Raw genomic sequence first — 21,192 nt, forward strand, 5'->3', positions numbered from 1 at the left:
ATAAGCTCGTGAGCCATGAATATATTCGTTAAATAAAGCTCAAACTCGGCTCGATTATAAACGAGTCAAACTCAAACATCCAAGAGTTCAGTTCGGCTCGATTATGCACCCCTAGGTTGCGGCTGTCCGGAGGATTTCCAATCACTAGTCCCCCTCCAGATTTCGAGGATTTTCTTATGAACCTTTTCATTGTTCTTTTCTTACTATATAGTTATCTATGTATTAGATTTATGCTGATTTTGCTTTATGGATATTGTATTATTTTTATTGTCGATGAAATTTATTGGATATGTTTTACTACATGCCTGCCTGGACGGCAAAAGAGGTGAGTTGATTTTATTGCATCATGATTTGAATTTTATTGGTATAGTTGAGTAGGATATAAATTTTGTGCTTTATGAGTGTAGTTGAATAGAATATTTGAAAAAAAATTTCTTATCGTTGCATTAGTTTAGTTTTACTATTAAACTGCGTTGGTGTGTACCTTATTTTTTTATTATTATTGTTCTAACCGTGTTGACCGAAGTATATGTGACCTTGAAGACATTGTAAAAAGTTTTAGATTATCTCTCGTATAAAAAAGATGTTGTCAAAATTTTTTCCAGATAGTTCCTATCAGAAACGTGACATGCATCATCTTGTCCAAAGCTACGTAGAAATAATAAGCTACTATGAGAGAGAATTCATTATTCTTCTTCTATGTGCAACTTGCCTGATGCCCATTGAGATCCATATTCAGAGATACTTGTGCTACGGAATGAGAAAAATGAACACTTTCAGATTTCTGGTCAACAACCTCATTGATTTCTAGTCCAACTCCTCGTTCGAGATTAATCATTCATTTCCTACTAATATGTTATTGATTTATTATTAAAGCATCTCCTATGGACATTATCAATTTGGACAATAACAGATTAATTTTAACCGGTAGGCAAGGGAAGGGTGCGAATAGTACATCTAGTCAATTGCAAAAACGGAGCAAGAGACCAAGATGGAATAATCTAATCATTTACTTTTAATCTTGGACCATATCCATAGACAATTTCATATTTCAAGACGAAAACAACAATGTTAAATCTCCTCCAACACGGATTCAAACCTCTGAAAGTTCTCAGAACCTAATTCCAGCATTTGATCATTTCAAAAGCATAGCTATTTTATTCTTTCCTCTAGTGAAATATGCAATAACCAAGTCAGTTGTCGTCCACAACAGGCTTTCGTTTTTTGGAATTCCTGGTATTATTTCATTACGACAGTGTCTACATTAACCATTAAACCGCACACTACCAGCACACAAGCCCATCAAATTAGGAAGTTCCGAGCAACAATGGTTAAATTGGTTCACTTACAACTTGGAAGGCACTCACATATAAATACCAGTCAAACATAAGCAGTAGTTGAGCCTTTGCTAAACAGCAAAGGCAAAAACACTTAAGCAATGAGAAAGGGCAAGACGGTTAACATGAAAGACTCGTAGGTGAAAGTTGCTGAACCTGAATATGTGGTGTCCTTTTCTTTGAATTTCTCTGTCAGACCCTGAACAAAACCAGTTGTCAATTCATTTGAAAGGTAAAAAAAAAAAAAAAAGGCAATGAGACAGAATATTTGTAAAAGCATCTCGACAATGTATCACCTTGACCGTGAGACAGCACCTGCATCACAGCCAAAACAAACATCAATCATGAACGTTTTCGCGATATGGACAACCAGTTTATGGGTTGTTTATTATGCATTCAACAAAATAAATGAATTTAACTATTACTCGATGAAGTTGTCATATTCGATGGCTCTACTCTTGCCTCCAGATTTGTCAAATTTGGAAACGAGCAAATCCAGGATTGATGGGGAAACAGAAAAACCAAGGCTCAGAAGGGCCTCACGGAGCTCTGTAGTGTCAATCTTGCCACTGCGGTCACGATCAAACCTCTCAAAGATAGCCTGGAAAAGAATACATCAATAGAAATTGTATTTTAAAAGCCAATTAACAAAAAAAATCTGATAATGATTCTCTCTTGTACCCTCCAGCTCTGAAGGCTGTAGAAGACAGAAGTGAACTCTTTAGGCCCTGCGTTTAGACAATCAGATATGATACACATTTAGCAGGAGTAAAAGAGAAAATTGATACACCAAATAAAATAAAATCAGCAGATTGCAGAACGAGACATGCATGAGTAAGCTTTTCTTAACATTAAAATTTAGCATACATGAGAATGTTTCTACTTAATATGCTTATGAACGGGCTCATTATAAAGCCTAAAGATTATAAACTAGATTTCATAGTCAGAAGTTATAGTGGATCATTTTTTGTTAATGTTTTCAACACAGAAAAATAATAAACAATTTCAAGAACATAAAGCTTGGCTGAACATGGAAGGAAGAAGGAGATTGAGCAGGAAAGCAAGAAACTTAAGGCAATAAGATAACATAATAAAAGAGAGAAGTGGAGGCAGTTGATAGAGAGTAATCCTGATAGAAAAAAAACTGTTAGTTTTATTCCAAATCTTTCCATTCTGAATTGAATCACATCAGAGATCATAATTATAGGCTAAGGGCAGCTTGAGTTACAAAAAACAACATTTCTGCATATTCAGCACGCACAGTTCAAACAAGTCAATACAACTTCCAGCAGACAAGCTAACCGTGCAACTTCAAAAATTCAAAACGTCCCAAGACAACAACTATATTCAACAAGTCAAATCTAATCCCCAGTAACAACAAATGCTACAGTGCATAAAAAAATTATATAGTGTGGTTCTTAGTCGGAAATGCATCATCAATTTCAGTAACCCCAAAATTCCCATGCTAGGTATAGCAGGTAGAGTGAATAATTAAGGCTTTGTTAAAAAAAAAAAATCATTTCTCAGAAAATGAAATTATTTTCAAGGAATGTAACATTAATTAAACCATTACAACCTGTGTGTGTTAAAGCAGAATATTCCACTTGCTGACTAGAATACCATAAAATAAAACTGATATTTACAATGCTGTTCAATACTTCTTTTGTTGAATTTTGACATAATTAAAACAAACTAAAACTTAATTAAAGTGAAAATAGATTTTTCATGTGTCAAGTTATACTGTCTCAATTATCAAGATCATGATAAAACATTTTTTGGGTCCTGTTTTACAAAGTACAAACCATCAAATAGCTAGACAATATTCAAAACCTAGAACAACTAGAATTGGTAGACCAGTAAAAATTACTTTCCACCCTTCCTACAACCACCCTCATCTTTTGTATACTTTCTCATCTGCCGACACCTTAGTCTTCATCATCTCCCTTATTCCAACATTAACAAAGTTTGGTTAGCGAGTTAGATCATCAGCCTCATTCAAGTTGACCTGAATCCAAGCCAGGTCATACTAAACGCTCAGGTTTGATTAGTATCTGATCCTATGATTTGAATTGACATAACATTGAAGGATAATGAAAAGCGTGAGGACTGATAGAAGGAAGGTTTCAGCCTTTACATCCAAAGAAGGCCCCATTAGGCTTGATAGGTTAATGATCATTTTCTTGGAAGGGGACATAACAATTATAATTATATCAAATATAAGAGATCATGATCGCTAACTAGAAAACATAGTGATAGATCAATTTGTCTGAAGAATGACTACAGCACTCAACAACCAAAGGCTTTTTTCAGCTTTTAGGTTGTATGTTTCAAAAACAGAATAGCTTTTGGGCACGAAACAATTAGATAGAGAAAAAGGCGCCGATGCTAATCAAATCAGGGTAAAGTATCATTAGGCGCTAATCGTTGAATAACCTAGGGTTCAGAACATGTCTACTTGGAGGGGGGAAAATTGCGTGGAGGAAATAAGGAGAGAAAGAAACTGACCGATCTTGCGGACGTTGGTGGAGGTGAAGAGGTACATTAGGAGATGAACGGTCCTCATGCTGAAGCTCTGGTTGTAGGACGAGAGCGCTTGCTGCAGCTCCTTATCATCGATGGACCCACTTCCGTCGCGATCCGCGGCCTGAAAGCACGCCACCACGTTAGGGTCGGTCCCCGGCGGAAACACTGAGGGTACGAGCGACGCGAACGGGCCGCTGCTGTACGGCCTTGGATAAGGAGACTGAGAGGCCGAAGCGGATGGTGGAGCGGAGTGTCCGTAGTACCCGGGCTGGCCATAGCTCTGGTTCTTGCCTTCCTTGGGCGGTTTCTCTCCCGCCGGGGGTGCTGACGGTGCGGGGCCTCCATAGGGCGGTGGCGGGGCTCCATAGGGCGGTGGCGGAGCTCCATAGGACGGCGGCGGGGCTCCGTAAGGGCTTCCGTAGCCGTAGGGTTGTCCCGCCGGAGGAGCGCCGTAGGGAGGGTAGCCGGAACCGGGAGGATAGCCGGCCATTCGGACTCGATCGGTACGCGTTTGCTTGCCCTCTAATCGAGGGCTAATTATATACAGTAGCGGGGGTATTTCAGTCAATTTTTTACTTTTTTAAGTTTAATTTATTTTGTTTATTTTGGGAGATCAAAGAAACCGCGTGTACTCTCGCCCGTAGGACAGGCCAACGTGGACACGTAGCTGTCACGTTACGATCGGGCAACCGGAACGATCGACTCGTTCGATCGTTTAACGGACACGTGTACAGGGAAAAGAAAAGTTCGACGCGTGTGTTCTTTTTGGAATTGTCGGAAAAAAAACGTTTCATTTTGAAAAATGGACATCTATTCCTACGCTTTTTTATTTTATTCAATATGAATTGAAAAATAATAATAACGAGTATTGCTTAAATGAACATTTTCATATTTGTCCTTGTTTTATGTGTTTTTTTCATTTTAATAGATCGGATAAACTATTGAGCACGAAATCTAAACAATATTTTAAGGCGGAGAGTTGAAATCAACAACCAAAAAAAAAAAAATTCAAATTCACCAAATAAAATTAGACAAGTTTTCAGATTTGGTCTGCACATTGCGTATTAAGTTATAGAATTCATTAAATGGATAAGAAGGAAAGCAAAAGCTGTCAGGGACAAATCAGAATCCAAAAGCAATACAAAAAAGAAAGGAAAACCAGAGGATAATTACTTTCCAAAAGAAAAAAGGGAATTTATTTTGAGAAGGATCAAAGAAAGTATTGTTTAGGTGCTCTTTCCATTCTATCGTCAATATTAGTTTTTTTTATGTGCCGATTTTTAATATATCCGAACCATTTTTTTTAAAAAAAAATAATTCAAAAGCATTTTATGGGGTTCGGATGCACATAATTTTATCATGTCTATCAGATTATCTCCTCATTATGATATTGAGCCTCATATTTATCATATATTTTCCTATTATTATAAACAAGATATCATCATTAAATGATTATGTTCTAAGACCGATCTAATTCAGATTAGATCAAATGTGAATTTGATTCTATGAGACCATAGTTATGTTCTAACGGAATGTTGGACTCCTTATAATTTTAGAAATCTTGATTAGATTTATTTCAAATCTCATGAATTTCTAAGACAGTGAAAAATCTAATAGTATCTTCCACTGTTTATTTCAAGTCTCGTTGGTAATAACGTTGTGTTTATAACAACAGAAAGAGGTATGGTAAACATGAATCTTAATGTCACACTATGGAGAGAGGGTCGAAGACATGATGAGATCAAATGCATCCAAACTACATAACTTATTTTTGAATTAGATTTTTAAAAAAATGTGACTAGAATGTATTCAAAATCGACATATGGAAAGTTAATATTGAGTAGGACGAGAAGGTCATCCAAATCCGTGCGTGTTTTGATCATTTTCAAAGTATATTGCATGATTTTAAAAATTTTCAAATCTACTTACGTCCTTCGGTAAATTCAGGGGAAAACACATGAGCTGAATGAAAGAATTTGCTTGATATTTTTATATTTCTTCATATCACTGGACTATAATATTCTTCATGAAACAAACTAAAAAAAAAAAGGAAGAAGAAAGGAGATTGTTGACTATTTCCATAGATTTTATGATTCTTCCTCGGCGTCTCTGCTCGATTCAAATCCGAACTCAAGCATCACGGTGAACTTTCAGGAAGATCTGAGCCATAGATGTGCCCCATCTTGGTTCTCTTCGTCTCCAGGTATCTCTTATTTTCCTCAGTTATAGGAGAAATGACAGGGACCCTTCCGACAACAGCCAGTCCATAGCCTTTGAGTCCGATGAATTTTGCCGGATTATTGGTCATCAATCGCATTGTGCGCACGCCAACATCTCTTAGAATCTGCAAGTGCAGGAAAAAGAAAAGCCATTATATGAGCTCCAACGAAAGCATTATTGTTCTTCAGTATTTTCTACTATTATGTTCTGCGTTCTTCTTTCTCGATCGACGACTAACTGTTGGATCACATTTTGAGCTTGTTCAACCATTTATGTACCTGGGCACCAATTCCATATTCACGGGCATCAACAGCCAGGCCTAGTTCCAAGTTAGCTTCCACCGTATCATGGCCTTGATCCTGCAAATTGTAGGCTCGGAGTTTATGGCCGAGGCCAATGCCTCTTCCTTCATGGCCGCGGAGGTAAACTAGAACTCCTCTTCCTTCTTCCTCTATCAATCGAAGCGCGAGATCAAGTTGATTACCGCAATCGCAGCGAGCAGATGCGAGTATGTCTCCAGTTAGACACTCAGAGTGGACTCTTACCAGTACATTTTGTCCATCTCCAATATCTCCCTACAGATTCAGCCATGCTTAGCAGTCGTCTTAATTAACCAAAAAGAAAAGAGGCATATTTCAAGAGAAATCAAGAAAAAGATAACAAAATGCAATCAAGCATCATGAAGCAGTGTTTGCCTTAGCTGCTTGATCATAAGCCATCGAATGTTAAAAAGTTCAGAACTGTCCAAAGTTGCAAACTAAACGTAAATGCCTTGAAACAATGGGTACCTTCACAACGGCAATGTGCTCAGTTCCATCTAATTTGGACTGGTAACAATAAGCTTGGAAAAGTCCCCATTTAGTAGGCAATCGACATACAGCAATTTTTTCCACAAGTTTCTCCCTCTTTCTTCTATACCTGAGAAAAATGAAACAGGAAGTGAAATCAGTGAGCTGTTCATTAGGTTCATTTAGAAAGTTGCAGTGTCATGAACCACATTAAATCCATCATCATAAAAACTACAAAAAAAATTCAACCAAGTTCCTATTGATGTATGCATACCTGATCAGATCACTGATTGAGATTATTGGTAAATTGAACTCCTTGGCGATTGTGTGCAATGCAGGCAGACCTGCAATTGAACCATCCTCTGGATCGACGATAGTTGAGAGAACTGAAACAGGCTGAAGTCCAGCTAGGGCCACCAAATCCACCGATGCTTCAGTATGCCCAGCTCTCTTCATTACACCTCCATTTCTATACTTGAGAGGAAACACATGGCCAGGTCTTCTAAAATCCTCTGGCTTGGAATCAGGAGAAGCAAGAGCAAGAATAGTTTGTGCTCGGTCAGCAGCCGACACACCGGTGGAGGTTATCCTGGCATCCTAGGACCATTCAGTGAATTGTATGTTACTGATGATGGTAAGCATCATCTTGAGTCTCATTCTCATCAGAATAAGCAAGTAGTACTTGAGCTTACCACTGTGATTGTGGCAGCTGCGTTGGAATGATCTTTTATTTCAGTAATGATGGGAGACATCATAGGAATCATGAGCCTCTCCAGGTCTTCTTCCTTCATTCCGACGGATATTATTCCTGAACCATGCCTAATCATAAAGGCAACGGCCTTGGTGTTTGCCAGAGTAGCTGCCATGATAAGATCACCTTCGTTCTCACCGTCTTGTTCATCGCCATCTACAGCAATCACAAACTAGAGAATAATGAACGGTTAACTGCTTGTCCTCTTATTCCTCACAATTAATGAACAAATTGTAGGAAAGAATACAGCAGCAAAATTCTCTAGCTTCAGTACTGTAGAACAAGTATCATAATATAACAAGCTAAAGACTCTCTAGCTTCAGGGAAGAACAAGTAGAGAGTTACAAACTAAATCAAAATTTCAAGTGTCGATAAGATCAGGAATCATCAGTTTCCTAAAACTAAATTTCATGATTGGGGCAAACCATCGAACAGTACAGGCACTACTATCATATGATTCTCACCAACCTTTCCTTCACGGAGAGCATCGACAGCTTGATCAATGGAGCAGAAGCCTTCGGAAGGCTGATCCGGATCGCCTTCGGCGTCGCTCACAAAGAAGTCCACCGTTTCCTGCGTTATTTCAGCGCTCAGAGTGCCGAACGAACTCGCCGCTCCGCCAAGTCCTCCAACGGCGGATCCATTTTCAGCCCCGCCGATGGAACCGCATCGGAGTCTCGACCAGCCCTTCTTGATTAACCGATAGCTCAGGCTGTGGAAGCCAACGAAGGATCTTTGGCAGCTGCGTGCGACGACGACCAATTTACCCAAGAATCAATGGCGAAGATCGTTAAAAACAAACAGACACCTGCAGGCTAATCGGAGTGTGTTCTACCTTGAGCTGACGGCCGCCTGAGGCGAGAAGGGAGAGCTGAGCAGCAGGCAATCCATCGGGATAAAGCTCCAACAGGGACGATCGATGGACGCGTCGAAGTGTTTGTATTGCGCCGTTTCCCGCTTCCGTTTCCCCTTTTCCGTTTCCATGCATGGATAATGGACGTAAACAATTGAGGTGGACGAATCACGTCCGCATGTTTCGCTTTAAGTCAGTCCGTCCAGGCCACAATATTACAACGGATAAAAGATCGAGAAAATATACAATAAAAAAGAGTATAAATATCTTTTTATTTTTCATAGTTGACTGGTCAAAGTCCAAAATAGCTTACTTGTTTACTACAAATTCCTTTTTTTTTTTAAAAAAAAAAAAGTGATTGTATTTAGCAATAATCTTCAGAAATAGAAAAGGACACGGCGCTTGTTATTCGCGGGAATTTGTATCGTTTGTCTTTTTTGGGCGCTTTTTTTATTTTATTTTATTTTATTTTTTTGTAAAAAATGGAAAAATAATAAAGAGGATTAAAAAGAGTGAGGAATGAGGACGCCGCGTTGCCATCGAAACCCTTATTTCTCGCCACAAGCGAAGAAGCGAGGCGACGAGACAGGGAGGAGAAAGAAGAGGAGAGGAGCGGAGCGAAGGCGTGTTACGCCTTCTCGCCTCTCCCAATCCTATCTCCCTCCCTCGCCCTCTCGTCCTTCTTTCTCTCCTGTCCTTCTCATGGAGTCTTCGGTGGCGACCTGCGCGGATGACCCGGCGGTGGACTCCGCCGCCTCCGCCACGCAGGAGAAAGAGGGACTCTATGGTCATGTTGACCCTTTCCTGCTCGAGATCCTTGAAAATTCTCGCCATCGGCTTGCAGGTTTCTTCTCTCGCTTTGGCTTGGGAATTGGGACCGCGTGCTTTAGTGATTCTAATCTTCGGGTTTCCTTTTTTGTTAATTAGTGGATTCGCAATCAGGATTTCTATTCGTCAGGATCGCTTTTGGTTTCTTGGATTCGGTCTGTGTTGTTTCTTAAGATCTCTTGCTTGAAGGGATTTGTGTTTAATGACTAACAATTTGACCACTGGCTTGGCGCTCGAATTGTGATTTTGCGTTGAATTTTGTTTTTTTTTCCTTCTATTTGCTTTCTTGGTCTGCCGTCCGTCCAGATTCTTCTCTCGATTTTTCTGTTTTTGCTCAATTGTGGTAACAGAAGAAACAAACATAGATGACAATTGAGAAGCAGAAGAATGAATTCACTTGTTTTGTTCTCTTGGCTAATTAGGCCTCTTTTACAATAAAAGCTCTTCCTTAAACTCTGGATATGAATCTCTATAATTAGTAAAATATGCTAGGAAAATAATTAATCCATACAAGGAAAGTTTTGTATCTGGTTGATTTGTGAAGCTGGAACAATCTGCACAATTGTGTTTGTCAAGCTTGCCATCTTCTAGTTGATTCTGTTCACAGATAGATAGTTCAATATTTTTTAGTTGCCATATGAGTTTTTTATACTGGTTAGTTCATTAAATCCTGTTTGAGACATTACGTTGAAAAATTATGGTCATTTAGGCGTTTGATGCTTGAGCTCTTCGTTTTCCTCTTACATACCCATTGTCGGCTATTGACACTTTGACTCTATACTTGACAGTCATTGATCATGTATAAAGTTTTTATAAATATCTGTATTATGAACTTAGATCTACATCTAAGTCAGATTTTTTTCACTGGTCAATTAACATAGATCTAGACCATTTTCAGCTTTGCCCAGATTATCCTACACCATTGTTGCATCATTCAGTTTTTTCTTGGTTTGCTAAATGACCAAATGCGTGTAACAGTTAGATTGTTAGCTTTGTGCTTTCACCAAGGTGGAACAGGATGGAGAATTTTGTAGGAACATGATGAGGCAAGATGTTCATTATTAATTTACCCAAAGTGTAAGCTTTGAATTGGTTGAGGCAAGATTTGTCAATTGTAGGAAGATAGTTTATTGATGTTCATGTTAGGAATGACTACATCCTCATTTTTTTACATGGGAATGAATGGCAATCCATTATGATTTGGAGTGACATTGATTCACATTGTCTACTAGCAATGTTTTGTGATGCCTTAAAACTTCATAATCGATGTGGAGCTTTCAATCTGTCAAAAGATGCAGATGTTTGTTCATTCAAATTTCCTGTTATATATCATGATTCACAGTTCTGATGAAGGATTTATTTCCTTAGTCTATAGGAATAGACACTCCTGATAGTCTATAGGAATAGACTCTATTACTGGAACATGGTGCAAAAGGAAGTTTAGGATAAAATCCATTCGTGTTATGTGGTGTAAATTACTATACAGTTTTTTGTGCTCGTGAAATAATATAGATGCATGCTACCAAAAAGCTTAATTGTTTTAGTGTCTTTTCTTTTCTACTTTAATTATAGTTAGGATGATTCTTGCAACTTAAGTGTTTTTGTTTATATTCAAGCAGAAGTGGAGCATTCCCTCTCAGTTGCCTTTTTATCATAATTTTGCTTTCTAATTCTCTGATTGCTGGAAATTCCTTTCCCTGAATAGGATGGATCCAAATGGTTAATGAATTTTATTAGCAATGGTTGAAACCATGTTTGGTTGTCCTACAGGATTTTCTTTTTTTGTTGTTTGTTCATCGATAAATTGTTTTTGACAGCACTTTACACCGTGGTCATTGTATCTGCAGCACCCAAGGGTACCAAGGGATTTATTAGGATGTGTTAATATAGGGATGAATTCTTTTCTCTGACAATTCTTCCAGATTGTAACAGTGTCCTATGGGGTTGGTCATATGGTATCCTAGAACTACTAGGAGCTTGTAATCTTCACACCGCTGCGTCCATATAGTGTATCAAGATCCTTGAGATAACTTTATTGGGGCATTCCTCTTCATATAAATGCATAACTATAGATCTTCTTGTCACTGTAGTTCTGCGAATGGAGTTGGACATTCAGAGATTCATGCAGAATCCTCAAGAACAACAGTTTGAATTTCAACATTTACCAACTTCTTATCTGAGATGTGCTGCTCATCGTGTTGCCCAACACTACGGTTTACAGACGATGGCAGTTGATAATCCTTTGGATGGGTCATGCAGCAGAGTTGTTGCGAGGAAAATGTCTAATAGTAATTATCCGGCTGTTTGTTTGTCAGAAATACTGGCAAAAGTTCCTAACAAGGATACGACTGAGCAGATTAAGATTGCCATTCGCCAAAGACCCAAGACAGCTTCTTCAGGTGATGGGTTGGATCCAGGTTTAAAAAGTGAGGTGAGAACCGTAGAAGAGCGGAAGGAAGAATATGACAAAGCTCGGGCCCGTATCTTTAATGGTTCAAATAACTCTGAAGTTGAAGGTTCTCTTGCTTCATCTGATGGCATAAGTTTGTTCTTACGTAGATACGATGAATACCAGAGAAATGATGAAGAAATTGAGAAAAACATTTATAACGATGGTGCTTCCAGAGTAGCCGTTTTCAGAGACAAGGAAAAGGATCGCTGTGATCCAGACTATGACAGGAGTTATTCAAGGTAAAGGGAGCCGACTTAACTAGCAGAAACTTATTCCTGATATTTCCCCCGCTGCTTGATAATGTGCTAACATGTATCTTAAATTTCTGCAGGTATGTCAGAGGGCTCTCACTTCCTCAGTATTTTAATCTGCAGGCTTGCAGCGTTATTCAGCCTTCATCGCTGCAGCGCGATGGAAGCATTTCTCAGTTTGGCGACTTCAGTCATTTGCCGAGGAACCAAAGTCATCTGAGCTACAACATGCCTAACCCAGCCACTGTCAACCCATATGCTGTTGGATGCAATCAGAACACAGAAGATGTTGTATACGTGCAGTGGCACGGCCCTACAACGATGTATTCAAGCACATATGAGCATCTTGACCACGCAATGTTCCAGGTAATAACAGGGTAAAGAATTTTGCTGCTTACACTTACCCAAGATTCCCTAATTGTGGTGCCCCACTCGTGCAGGCTCCGATCTATCAGCATCACTTGGGCTTTGAAGGCACCCAGAACTGCTAGTGGTATACCTTTTCGTTAAGTTAAGAAAAGCCAAGAAACATTTTGTTTGAATTCAGAATTCATAGAGATGCTGTCTTTGATACTCATTCCGGTTAGGGAAGGATACTGTGTGATATACTCATTCTAGTTAGAAAAATCTTTAGCACTTGACCTGTGACGTTTCTTTGCTTGCTATACACCACTTCAGTGTTATTATTATTACTATTATTTTTTTTTGAGGAATTTGGATTGCATGGCGCAGGAACCTCAGGTTTTTTCCCGTTATTTGACTATCTACTGTTAATTAACAGTCATCCTAGCCAGTCAACTGACCAACTGCAAACGCGCTGGCTTGCCAGAATTAAACACCTCCATGCGTCCATAGAGTTTGTGACAGAAAAATAAACAATGGGCAAGTAATCTCCAAAAGAAAAAAATTCCTGTATATATGATACTGTTCCATCAGATGGACGTCTAGTATCAAGCCAAACACTGAACAAGCTTCGCAATAAGAATAGATTGTGCTTACATAACCAAGAAAATTGACAAAACACGACATGTCTGGATCAGAGTCAGACTAGCATGAAAAGCTGAATGAATACAACTGAGTAACGGTGCAGAACTTCACCTGTGATCACGCCCTCTTTCCACTGTTTGGATTTGACTTTGTGCAAAGAACTTTCCTCCCTTTTGCGCGTCTTCGCTTCAAAACTGCTCTTCCGCTGGTGGTTCTCATTCGTCTGCGGAAGCCATGTGTCCGAGCAAGCGACTTTCGAGATCTATTCCTCTTTGTCATGCAAAGTACAGCCTTTCCAGCTCTCACTACCAGACGGTGGTACCTCTGTTTCACAACTCTATTACATCCGAAATCAATGCCTAAAGACAGTCCTGAGGATCAAATCTTCAACATCGTTAGGGCGTTACAATGCTAATTGGTTTACGCATATCTTTTCGCATACAAATTTACATGCAAACAGCCCTAAGCCAATTCAGACGTTCCAAATGTTTCCACAATAAAATCATGAAATCAGATAAAAAAACTAATATTTGCATCAGAAATTTAGGAGCAAGTAACATATTGAATATTAGTCATTAATGGGCTCAAAAATTGCACCTGCAGATAAATAATGCAGATACCTCTAGATAGTTGTCAATACTTGAACAATACTTGATCAAAAAACTAATATTTGAACAATATTTATTCAAATGGTTGTCAATACTTGAATATGGATCACCAGGACTTCCTACTATATAGTAAGATTAACTTTACACTAACAATCTGAGTTTCACTTGATTTTGACATGGGCTGATGAAGAAAGTTGGAAGACAAGAAGTAGATTGTTGTTCTATTGGATGAATGATGCAAGTCAATACAACAACAACAACCAAGTTTTATCCCACTAGGTGAGGTCGGCTATATGGATACTTTTATGTCATTGGACTCCATCTCCTACTATATCATCATCAATACTTAAATATATTTTATCTTTTTATTATTACTAATCAAATCTTATTTGGTCTTCCTCTTCCTCATTTGATGTGCATATTTGTCATAATTTCACAGTGCCAACTGAAGCATTTATTGGTTGTCTAAGTACATACCCGTATCATCTTAAACTTATCTCTTGGAGTTTTCTCTTAATAGATATAACTCTGACTTTCTCTCTAATGCTCTCATTTCTTATTCTGTCCATTCTTATATGTCCACACATCCACCTTAACATCCTCATCTTTGTAACTCTCATCTTCTACTCATGTATAGCCCAACATTCAGCTTCATATAACATTTGTAATTTTGTAGAATTTTCCTTTAAATTTTAGAGGAACTTTATGATCACATAAAACACTCGACGCTCTCCTTCAACCATCCTGCTTGTATTCTATATAAAACATCTCTCTCAATCCCTCTATCGCTTTGTAAAATTGATCCTAAATATTTCCCGACAACTCATAATCCTCTATCTTAACAATTGTCTCATTACATCTAATATTGTTAAACTTAAATTCCATATATTATGTCTTTATTCAACTAAGCCTAAAATCTTTCATTTCTAGTATTTCCCGCCGAGATTCTAGTTTAGCATTTACTCTTTTACATGTTTCATCTACCAAAATAATATTATCTGCAAATAACATGCACCACGGTACTGTTTCTTGAATGTATCCCGTGAGTTCGTCTATAATTAGTGTAAAAAAGTAGGGACTGAGCTAATCCTTGATTTAACCTTATCTTTATTGGAAATATCAGTTATTTCGCCTGAATTTTTTACTTTGATCGTTACATTCTTATACATATATTTAATTAGGTCAATATATATTATGCTAATGCCTCTCTTTTCTAGAATTCTTCATATAGTTTTTCTTAAGACTCTACCATAAGCTTTTTCTAATTCAATAAATACCTTGTATAGATCTTGTCTTTGCTCCCTATATTTTTCAATTATTTGTCTAAAAATATGTATAGCTTCTATTGTCGTTTCCAGATATGAACCTAAATTGAATTTCGGTCATTGTGATTACTCTTTCCCGTCGACCCCACCTAGTGGGAAAAAGCTTGGTTGTTGTTGTGATTACTCTTTCCGAAGTTTCATGGTATGACTTATTAGTTTAATACCTTTATAGTTTGTATAATTTTGTGCGCCTCCCTTGTTCTTATATAAGAGAATTAGAGTACTCATTTTTTTCGTTTTCAATTTCATGTTAAATAATTTTATAATTCATTCAATATCTTGTTTCCCTAAACACTTCCATACCTCTATCGAAATATCATCTGATCCAACGACTTTTCCATTATACATCCCATTTAAAGCTTGTTCTACTTTTAAAATTTGAATTCTACGATAAAAATATAAATTTCTATACTCATATGACCTACTTAAATTACCTAAATTAAGTTGGTCACCTAAATCTTCATTAAAAAGTAGATAAAATACTTCTTCCACCACACTTTTATTTTTCCATCGTTTACTAGTACCCTACTACATTCATCTTTAATACATTTTATTTGAATAAGATCGTTTATCTTCCTTTTTCTCACTTTAGCTATTCTAAAAATGTCTCTTTCCCCTTCTTTATATCTAATTTTTAATATAATCGTTTAAAAGTTTTATTTTTTACTTCATCCACTACTTTCTTAGCCTCTTTCATCGTTATTGTATATTTTTTAAAGTTTTATTCGTTCTTACAAATATATAATTTCTTATAAACGATTCGTTTTTCCTTTACTTTCTCTTGTACTTTCTCATTCTACCACTAAGATTCCTTACTTAGTGGTACATGTCCCTTTGATTCATCGAGTACATTCCTAACTACTATTTTTAACTTTAATATCATCTTATCCCATATTGTATTAGGAGTATTAAAGTCATCGTATATTTCACCTAATGTTTGTACTCCTACCTTCTCCTTAAATATATTTTATTTTCTATCCTTTAACTTCCATGGTATATTTCTATTGTGATGCAAGTCAATAATAAAAAAAAAATGACATGGCCTGCTCACTATAGCACTGTCTATCAAATGGAATCAAAAAAAAAAAATAATCAATGTGTGCGTGGCAAATTCATTCGTTAGATAGTAGATTTCTAACTCGAGAGTTATCTAACTTAGGAAAGGAGAATCAGAGTAAATAGTCCATCAGTGCAGACACCTACTATGATGCAACATACAAAAACATGGGGCAAGTCCTAGAGGGATGCTAAGATGTCTCATGTGCTAGAACCTGAACTAACCTTCATGATGTCATTCTCACTCTATAAACAAAAGTGTTCACATGAAGTATGGTAGGCATGCCAAAGCAAGAACAAATTGCATTTAACTAGTAATCTTCTTTCTTGCAGACATAAAAGGAATACAAACGAGCTTTTATTCTTCCTGGAAATATTGAGTTTCTCATGCTTTCAACCAGTAGAGATATCCCATTCGCTAATGATTAGGATTCTGTATATTCTGATACCATATGTTCTGGTATGGTTGGCACACTTAATTGTGGCATGTCACATATAATCAAATACAAAGAATAATTAGAACAACTCAGTTCAGGCTTTCATATCTAAATAATTATATTTTGTAGTTTTAAAACAAATTATCTTCTAATTTCCATTACCAAGAATAAACTTTGATAAGCATAGAATTCACCATCATCACACATAAAACACATTGCTAAAGTAGATATTGCTGTATTTTAACACCTTCCGAGAAGATTGAACCAAAATCACAACTACTTGCTGATATTTGTATGGACATTCATTTTCCATTGTTTGAAGAGTTTTCTCTCTATTAAGAACCGCACACTATCGTCCAAAAACTAGCATCATATGCAATATCATCAAGAAATTATGTTCTGGCATCTGTTCAAAACTCTTTTGCTAGTGGAATAGGACACATACTAGTAAAAGTAGCACTCTACATAGGCAAACAAAATGGCATTTGATAAAAGAAGCAATTCCAAGGACCAAATAAATTACAAAGATCAAAGGTTGCGCAAAATATAAAAGAGAATTGTCGATTCTGAAACAATGTACAGTTCCACACAGACAGTGAACTGCTCACAATGAATTTCAACATGAAAACCCAGAAACCATACTATGAAATGTTCCCTTTTGGCATTTAACCTAAAGAACGCATATCCACATAAAGTTGCAAGATGATAAGAATCTAAAGGCATGGATAGAGCGAAATCGTCTGCAAAAAGAAAGTAGAGAAGGCGGGAGGCATACCAGTAACGGAGGAAGGAAACGACAGCGACGCAGAAGGGGAGGAAAGGAAGGAGGAATGCAGGAGCACGGCAGAACGAGGTGCGGAAGACTTGGAAAAGGCCAGAGGGGTTCGGCCGAGACAGCCGCGGCCAGCGAGTAGGGCGAGCGAGGCAGTCGGAGAAACGATGGGGAGGAGCGCTGCGAATGCCATCGCCATGTCCGACCTTGGGCAGCCACTTCGATCTGCTCTTCGTTTCGGTCCGTTTCGTTCGAGGAAAAGGGCGGAGATTCCACCTTATCAGATAAGGTCTTGATCGAGCTACCAGAGCCGTCTGATCAAGCGATGGCAATCCTCAAATAACCTCAGCTTTGCCCCTAATCGCACTCATAATCACACACTAATCCTTGGTTAGAAGCTAATTGAATTGAGATCCATCCACATCCATATCCACATCCATTAAAAATGATTTATTGAATAATATTTTATTCGCAATTATATAAATTAAAATACTTTTGTAAAGTCACTAGAGTGTCAAAGTATCTATATCTCGCGAATTGGCATCGACTATGTCAACTATAATTAACAGTATTATTAGTGGATTATTACTAATACTTAGCCCAGCAATCAATAGGCCCACGCGGGCGCGAAAGGAATCCCACTGTTTTTTTTTTTAATTCCTCTCTAATAACATTTTTTTTACATCCGCCTTCCTTCGTCCTCCCCATGGCGGCTAAGGCGGAGGACGCGCCGCCGCTATCCGCCGCGACTCCGGACGATTCCCCAGATCTCAGCCCAGATCCGGAGGTGCGCCGCGTCCGCACAGAGGAGAGGAGGACTGAGAGAAATGAGGAGGCCGCGGATAGCGAGGCCCGCCCTAGAGAAGCGAAGCGGCGGCGGAGCTGCCTCGCGGCGCTCGAGACAGCGACCTCGTCCGTGGCGACGGCGGCTGCTGCGGCGGGGGAGGAGGAAGAGTCGATCGGGGCGGTCGGAGGGGAGTTCTCATTCTTCGTCGACGCGAAGGGGCCTACGCCGATCGAGACGACGCCTAAGTTCGGGACTTTCCGATTCCCGGTGGCGGATCTAGCAAGGGAGGAGGCGGCGCCCCCGGCGGTTAGGAAGGTGGAGGAAGCGGCGGATGAGGGCGAATTGGATTTGGAGGAGGCCGAAGTAGTTTAATTTTTTAGGTGGTTTTTGTGCTGATTCTAATCCGATCTTCCTGGTGCTTCGTTCAATGTAAGCTAAATTAAGTCCGAATAAAGTAAATGCCTTGTGTTTTTAGCATTTATATTTCATTTCATTTTTTTATTTTGAAAAAAAAAACTAAAGTCCCCATCAAAATTATGTGTTCGACAAATACTTGGTACGTTTTCTTTGCTCAAGTGATTGGATCTCTTCTCTTGAGTTACGAAGCCTTCAACAAAACAATGGAATAACAACTTCAGTGCCATCGATGCATCTCATATATCTAAGTTGGTAAATTGTTGGCGTGTGCCAAACTAAAATAACAAATTTGGCAATAACAAACTTATTTCCATGAACAAGCTCCTCAGAATAGACATACAAACAGTGGCCCGTAAAAAGTCAGCACAAGTCATGTAAAGGCACATAGATGAAAGGAAATGATGAACAATTACTGAAAAGGAGCAGCTAGGGAAGTTTAGATTTTGCTATTATCTATTTTTATTTTGTCGATTTTATCTAAGCCAGGAAGCTAGATGCAGAAAAGGATACGTCATACGTGCTAAACAAAATCAATATAATATGACATGATGCTTCGCATTGGAATCTTGGACAAACAGCTGGGCGTGGAATTGCATGAAAAGGTTTTGAACAAGATCTGATGGAATAATAAACAAAGACTAGAGATCTTAATAATCAAAAGGCCATCCAGTGTAATGGAGTTCATGAATACCATCACTGGTGCTCCCACTCGACTCGTTTGCATTAGAGCTAGTAGGATTAGCAGTCTGCGATGGCCGAGCGGAGGAAGGATTCCTCCTGGTTTGGCCCTCACCGCCAGATTCCCTACTACTATTGCTGTTGTTCCTCCTGGCATGGCCCTCACCTCCAGATTCTCTGCTACTGTTAGTGTTGCTGCTTCCACTGCCACCACTATGGTGGTTTCTAGTCGGGATATGGTCAGAGCCATGAGATGGCAACTGATGACGACAAACCGGGCAAGAATTGTGATGGACTAGCCACGGAATAATGCAGTCGGAGTGATATATATGCTTACAGGGCATTTCCCGTGCTTCAGATCCCAACTCGAATCTGTCTTTACAAACAGGGCAGTGTGAATCACCACGGAGATGCCTCTTGCTTATCTTTACAGTGGGCATGGAGTCAATTGCTGATTGAGAAGCAGGTGGTGGGCCGCGACTGTTGTTTCTAGTGAGCTGTTCGATGAGGTTATCGAATCCAGAACCAAGAAGATAGTCACCTATATTGACACGCCTTGTACCAAGTCCATGTCCTCCATCGAAGACTATCTCAATCCCTGTTGGAGCATTGGATCTGCTATTAACATCAAATTCCCGATTCAGTCCTCCCATATGCTGTCTCATCAAGGCAGACAAAGCATCCAGAATTCCAAAATGATTATCACTGTGATTGTTATAGTCCTCCCCCAAGTAATCAAGTGGGCTTCCATCTAGCTCATTCAGGTCTTGCACGAATCCTCTATCACAGTTTGGGCAGATCATGGTCGTTCCAAGTGGCCGAATTGCTTGCCTGCAAACATAACACCAGTGTGTATTTGCTCTTGACATTTCTTACCACTTCAAACCACCATAAACTTTGAAAAGCTCAAATCTCTGATTGATATCTCAATCAAACAACACTCCTGTACCTTCCAGGGAAAAAAAAACCTCAGCATTCAAGAAAGTAAACAATTTCAATGTAGGTTACTCAATGAACTACCCTGAATCAGATGAACACTAAGTGAGTTTTCAATGCTTGAAAAATTGAAAGGGTGATAGTGACAGAAAATATACAAACGAGATAATAACTCAGCTGCTCAAATATAATCATTCCATAATAACAGAGAGTTTGTCAATATAAAAAATTACAATGATATATGACATGCAAGATACAATAAACAAGATAAAAGGACAGATGTTCTTAGCAAATGAACATAAAATATCCAGAAGAAAAGATACAAGTTCAGTGCAGTCAAGCTGGTCGTGAGGAAATTGCAAGTACACTTATAAAAGCAAGTTTCTCTAATTTGGTCGGTATGCTTACTTGTGCTTATTTTTTCTTCCCCTAGTGTTAAACTTCAATCTTTCAAACCGGTGTAGAAATAAAGTCTCTTAATTCAGGCAGAGTAATCAATTATCATTATCAGGATGAAATTCCAAACTAAACGGAGTAATCTTTTTAGACAAACTCAATGATAATTTATATTGCATATTCTTCCTGATGATGAGCACCTACACGTGAAGCAGATCTAATAGATTGCGTTAGCTACGACTATTCTCGAGGTTCTTCCAACCATAGAGGAGGGCAGTAGCATATACACATATATCCCACCAAACACGTCCTCCTTCGTTAGGGTTTCAAATTAATAGATTATTTTCTTGCGAATGAGGAATACAAAAAAAAAAAAAAAATCATCAAGGGAACTAGTTACGAAAGAGGGGGACATCGATCGAAAAATACGAACTCAACTTAATCTGAAACCAAGATAACAAGCGAAATCATGGTAAATCCATACTTGACATCTACAAATAAAAATGAAAAGAAAAGGAAATTGAGATTAAAAAAAAAAACAGCATTCCGAGCCCCAGACTTTGTTTCTTGACCAAAAAATTGTCTCGGAGGAGGATTTTCGTACCTCGACGATGAGAGATGGAAGGAAAAAGGCGAGATCTGAGATGGGAAGCGAAGCAGAGAGGAGAGGAAAGGGGATCGGTGATTGACGAGGACTCGTGGACTACCATCGGTACTCACTTGGGCTGGTGCTAAGAATAGACGACGAAAGGCGAGACTTAAATGTGAATGTGTGGCTGTGATCGTCGTC

General features: G+C 38.6%; 5 protein-coding genes across 6 annotated transcripts; 1 reads left to right on the forward strand and 4 right to left on the reverse strand.

Annotated features, from left to right (window-relative positions):
• Positions 1-1,307: 1,307 nt before the first annotated feature.
• On the reverse strand, positions 1,308-4,382 carry LOC122015952 (calcium-binding protein CBP-like). The gene is made up of 5 exons (XM_042573063.1): positions 3,843-4,382; positions 2,019-2,065; positions 1,763-1,938; positions 1,634-1,652; positions 1,308-1,536 (listed from the first exon to the last, which is right to left on the reverse strand). Exons 1-5 carry the CDS (start codon positions 4,348-4,350, stop codon positions 1,432-1,434), a joined length of 855 nt encoding a protein of 284 aa, XP_042428997.1. The 5' UTR covers positions 4,351-4,382; the 3' UTR covers positions 1,308-1,431.
• A 1,451-nt stretch (positions 4,383-5,833) lies between these two features.
• Positions 5,834-8,602, reverse strand: LOC122015476 (probable monofunctional riboflavin biosynthesis protein RIBA 3, chloroplastic). The gene is made up of 7 exons (XM_042572383.1): positions 8,455-8,602; positions 8,088-8,361; positions 7,561-7,791; positions 7,143-7,465; positions 6,869-6,998; positions 6,359-6,655; positions 5,834-6,204 (listed from the first exon to the last, which is right to left on the reverse strand). Exons 1-7 carry the CDS (start codon positions 8,508-8,510, stop codon positions 5,998-6,000), a joined length of 1,518 nt encoding a protein of 505 aa, XP_042428317.1. The 5' UTR covers positions 8,511-8,602; the 3' UTR covers positions 5,834-5,997.
• Positions 8,603-8,991: 389 nt separating this feature from the next.
• LOC122015477 lies at positions 8,992-12,692 on the forward strand. The gene is made up of 4 exons (XM_042572384.1): positions 8,992-9,316; positions 11,391-11,991; positions 12,084-12,369; positions 12,444-12,692. The coding sequence occupies exons 1-4, from the start codon at positions 8,992-8,994 to the stop codon at positions 12,492-12,494; spliced, it is 1,263 nt and encodes a 420-aa protein (XP_042428318.1). The 3' UTR covers positions 12,495-12,692.
• Positions 12,693-12,895: 203 nt separating this feature from the next.
• On the reverse strand, positions 12,896-17,526 carry LOC122015478 (50S ribosomal protein L34, chloroplastic-like). The gene is made up of 2 exons (XM_042572386.1): positions 17,192-17,526; positions 12,896-13,361 (listed from the first exon to the last, which is right to left on the reverse strand). Exons 1-2 carry the CDS (start codon positions 17,385-17,387, stop codon positions 13,108-13,110), a joined length of 450 nt encoding a protein of 149 aa, XP_042428320.1. The 5' UTR covers positions 17,388-17,526; the 3' UTR covers positions 12,896-13,107.
• Positions 17,527-18,958: 1,432 nt separating this feature from the next.
• On the reverse strand, positions 18,959-21,162 carry LOC122016562 (probable E3 ubiquitin-protein ligase RHC1A). Of its 2 annotated transcripts, none has more exons than XM_042573903.1 (2): positions 21,007-21,162; positions 18,959-20,013 (listed from the first exon to the last, which is right to left on the reverse strand). In XM_042573903.1, exon 2 carries the CDS (start codon positions 19,937-19,939, stop codon positions 19,040-19,042), a length of 900 nt encoding a protein of 299 aa, XP_042429837.1. In that variant the 5' UTR covers positions 19,940-20,013; positions 21,007-21,162; the 3' UTR covers positions 18,959-19,039. The 2 variants fall into 2 exon arrangements, with proteins under 2 accessions (XP_042429837.1, XP_042429835.1); XM_042573901.1 differs by having other exon boundaries at positions 18,959-20,019; positions 21,007-21,160.
• Between the last annotated feature and the right edge of the window lie 30 nt (positions 21,163-21,192).

Source organism: Zingiber officinale, chromosome 8B (assembly GCF_018446385.1).
Source record: "Zingiber officinale cultivar Zhangliang chromosome 8B, Zo_v1.1, whole genome shotgun sequence".
Taxonomy (NCBI): Eukaryota; Viridiplantae; Streptophyta; class Magnoliopsida; order Zingiberales; family Zingiberaceae; genus Zingiber; species Zingiber officinale.

What these genes read in the sequence shown, in the direction of transcription:
- LOC122015952 (XM_042573063.1), bottom strand. Translation starts at nt 4,350, where the DNA reads ATGGCCGGCTATCCTCCCGGTTCCGGCTACCCTCCCTACGGCGCTCCT. An exon ending in CACCAACGTCCGCAAGATCG is followed by an intron (nt 2,066 to 3,842) that starts GTCAGTTTCTTT and finishes GTCTAAACGCAG; the next exon opens with GGCCTAAAGAGTTCACTTCT. An exon ending in ACAGCCTTCAGAGCTGGAGG is followed by an intron (nt 1,939 to 2,018) that starts GTACAAGAGAGA and finishes ATTCTTTTCCAG; the next exon opens with GCTATCTTTGAGAGGTTTGA.
- LOC122015476 (XM_042572383.1), bottom strand. Translation starts at nt 8,510, where the DNA reads ATGGATTGCCTGCTGCTCAGCTCTCCCTTCTCGCCTCAGGCGGCCGTC. An exon ending in AGCACATTGCCGTTGTGAAG is followed by an intron (nt 6,656 to 6,868) that starts GTACCCATTGTT and finishes CTGAATCTGTAG; the next exon opens with GGAGATATTGGAGATGGACA. An exon ending in AATATGGAATTGGTGCCCAG is followed by an intron (nt 6,205 to 6,358) that starts GTACATAAATGG and finishes CTGCACTTGCAG; the next exon opens with ATTCTAAGAGATGTTGGCGT.
- LOC122015477 (XM_042572384.1), top strand. Translation starts at nt 8,992, where the DNA reads ATGAGGACGCCGCGTTGCCATCGAAACCCTTATTTCTCGCCACAAGCG. An exon ending in TATGACAGGAGTTATTCAAG is followed by an intron (nt 11,992 to 12,083) that starts GTAAAGGGAGCC and finishes AAATTTCTGCAG; the next exon opens with GTATGTCAGAGGGCTCTCAC. An exon ending in TTGACCACGCAATGTTCCAG is followed by an intron (nt 12,370 to 12,443) that starts GTAATAACAGGG and finishes CCACTCGTGCAG; the next exon opens with GCTCCGATCTATCAGCATCA.
- LOC122015478 (XM_042572386.1), bottom strand. Translation starts at nt 17,387, where the DNA reads ATGGCGATGGCATTCGCAGCGCTCCTCCCCATCGTTTCTCCGACTGCC. An exon ending in GTTTCCTTCCTCCGTTACTG is followed by an intron (nt 13,362 to 17,191) that starts GTATGCCTCCCG and finishes TTTGATCCTCAG; the next exon opens with GACTGTCTTTAGGCATTGAT.
- LOC122016562 (XM_042573903.1), bottom strand. Translation starts at nt 19,939, where the DNA reads ATGTCAAGAGCAAATACACACTGGTGTTATGTTTGCAGGCAAGCAATT.